At 33.9% G+C, this 2,456-nt stretch overlaps 1 protein-coding gene across 4 annotated transcripts in view; it reads left to right on the top strand.

Moving 5' to 3' along the window:
- Positions 1 to 2,456, top strand: part of LOC118743486 (carnitine O-palmitoyltransferase 1, liver isoform) — a 33,823-nt gene that overhangs the window by 12,099 nt on the left and 19,268 nt on the right. For all 4 annotated transcript variants that reach the window (XM_036476205.1, XM_036476208.1, XM_036476207.1 and 1 more), the window contains 2 exons: positions 1,529 to 1,661; positions 1,735 to 1,983. In XM_036476205.1, the coding sequence (XP_036332098.1) occupies positions 1,529 to 1,661; positions 1,735 to 1,983 (382 nt within the window). The remainder of the gene's footprint in view (positions 1 to 1,528; positions 1,662 to 1,734; positions 1,984 to 2,456) is intronic.

The following is a 2,456-nucleotide window of genomic DNA, read 5'->3' as shown; positions in this document are numbered from 1 at the left end:
ATGTTCTTCTGGTAAGCTTCGGAAACAGATTCTATTTGAATTTACACTCGCCTACTGGGCCCTTTAAAAAAAAAAAAAGTGAATTTACAATTTAGTCAGTGTTTTTTTTTCCCCTTCCTTATTATAAATAGTGAGAAATTTGAGTTAGGTAACTAGTAACTTGTTCTTCTATGTATGTGTATATTTGCATACATATCCTGACGGAAACAAGTGATTTTTTTAAATGAACTAATTGAAAGACTACTTTAAAGCAAATGCAATGAGTAAATGTTTCGAATTTGTATACTCTTTTTGCTCAAATAAACAATTTGTGTCTTGGAAGTATGAAAAATCGTCCGTGAAGTCCAGAACGCAAGCGTATTCAAACGAAACATACTGACTTTGGAGTTGTTTAAGTCAAATTCATTTTAAAGTGGTTAAAAATACATGCAGGAAAATGCAATTGACTGCTTCCTAGGACATCGCCATGTTAAAGTAAAGTGAGTTCTACATGGAAAAAAACTGCAAGCACTGTAAGCCAAACTGGAATACAAACTGGAGTCTAAGTAATTCTCTTCAGTAATTTTTATAGACTTGAAACTTACACCTTATTATACTAAAATTTAATGGGCCACAAAACTGCATACTCAGAATTTTTCTAAGAAATGGAATTGAAAAGTTGAAGATTTTGATGACAATTTTTTGGTAGTTCTTGAATTTTCCCGATTTAAATATGAAATTGAAAAAATCGATTCTGCTGGTTTTTGCTGTTGAACTAACTATATTTTTATAAAAAAATAAGAAAAATTTGGTACGAAAAATGTAAGTAACGAAACGTCTGCGTATTCATATTTTTGACGCTGACTGTATATACCTACATGCAGTAATGGGCATTAATCATTAAGATAATTTGTAGGAATAGATGTCAGCTACCCTAAATTTTTTGTTAAATAAAATGAAATTAAATATGTAAAAAAAAATGGAAACACGAACACAATTTTAAATCCACTTTTTTGTAAAAAGGTCCAGTAGGCGATTTTAAAATAAATCGGAAACTGTTTCCGAAGCTTACCAGAAACACATCCCCGAAGAAACAACCTTACGGTTAAACATAACCGTGGCACACCGTTCGGGCTGGAATACAGGCCCACCACAGCGGCCGCTGTGTAACTGTATTACTTCAACTTCAGTATTACGATTACAGTAATCTTAGTCCTTAAATTTTTAAGATTACAATTATTATAATCATAATGGTAACATCCATATATGACTACAATTAAAGTAATCGTAATCGTATATAATTTAAGGATTATAATTAATGAACGAACTAATGAACTAGTTCAATCAAAAGAGCTGGCTCATTCGCTCTTTAGCTTGAAAGCTCCCCAAGTCTAGTACATACATTCATATATGCATACATATCTATAATCAGATAATACATCCATACATGCACACAATCACAAATACGCATGCCTACATACACACATACATATGTATTTAAAAGTATTTGCCAAAACTTGACCACATAACCATATGTACATAAATCTAGATATGATGAGGCTGGAAATACAAAAGGAATCCCGGAATTTCAGCCACCATCTCCTACCCGACTGAGCTGGGATCTTGCTCCGTTGCAACCACAAATTGAAGAGGCGACATTGGACGCTACCAAGTTAATAAATGTGAGTCACTCTAAAAAATACGCATCACAATAATAACATTCACATAATAATAAAATAAAACAAAAATGTGCAGGATGTGGACCTACGTATTCTGGTGCATAACGAGTATGGAAAGGGTTTCATGAAGAAGTGTCGATTGTCACCCGACGCCTACATCCAAATGGCTCTCCAATTGGCATACTACCGTGACGCGGGCCGATTCTCATTAACATATGAAGCGTCGATGACACGCCTATTCCGCGAAGGTCGAACAGAAACCGTAAGGCCATGTACTATAGAATCAGCGGCTTGGGTGAAAGCAATGGAAGACAAAAACTCGACAGTAAGTTTATTATTTGCTAACACATACAAACACTCATATTTTTCCGTAGTGTATTTTTCCGTATTTTTAGGCGATCGTTTTTTTTTTTTTAATATAGAAAAAACCTTGTGTATCAACATTTTTTAATGGATTGTAAATCCATTATATTTTATAGAAATGGCAACAAAAACAACTTGGTACTCGGTAACTCGGTGTTCGGTAATTTTCCCTCCCATATTTACCGAGTACCAAGCACGGTGTGAAGACCCTTAATACGACTTGTTTACTGATATAAAGTTAAACACTGAATTGTTTTTCTTATATTTAATACCCGCTGTTGAAATTTGTACCAAAATTAGTTTTCAATGGCATTCCAGGCATTTATTTCCGACCTAAAGTTAGCTTGCAATCATATTTTACTTTCATTTTTATACCCGAGCGCACTTGTGCACAAGGGTATTATAACTTTGTTCACATAACGGTTGTTTGTAACA

The sequence above is a fragment of the Rhagoletis pomonella genome, unplaced genomic scaffold (genome assembly GCF_013731165.1).
Source record: "Rhagoletis pomonella isolate Grant_MI unplaced genomic scaffold, Rhpom_1.0 Rhpom_scaffold_00007, whole genome shotgun sequence".
NCBI lineage: Eukaryota > Metazoa > Arthropoda > Insecta > Diptera > Tephritidae > Rhagoletis > Rhagoletis pomonella.
The sequence above is the reverse complement of the archived record's forward strand: the minus strand, read 5'-3'. Positions and strand labels throughout refer to the sequence as shown.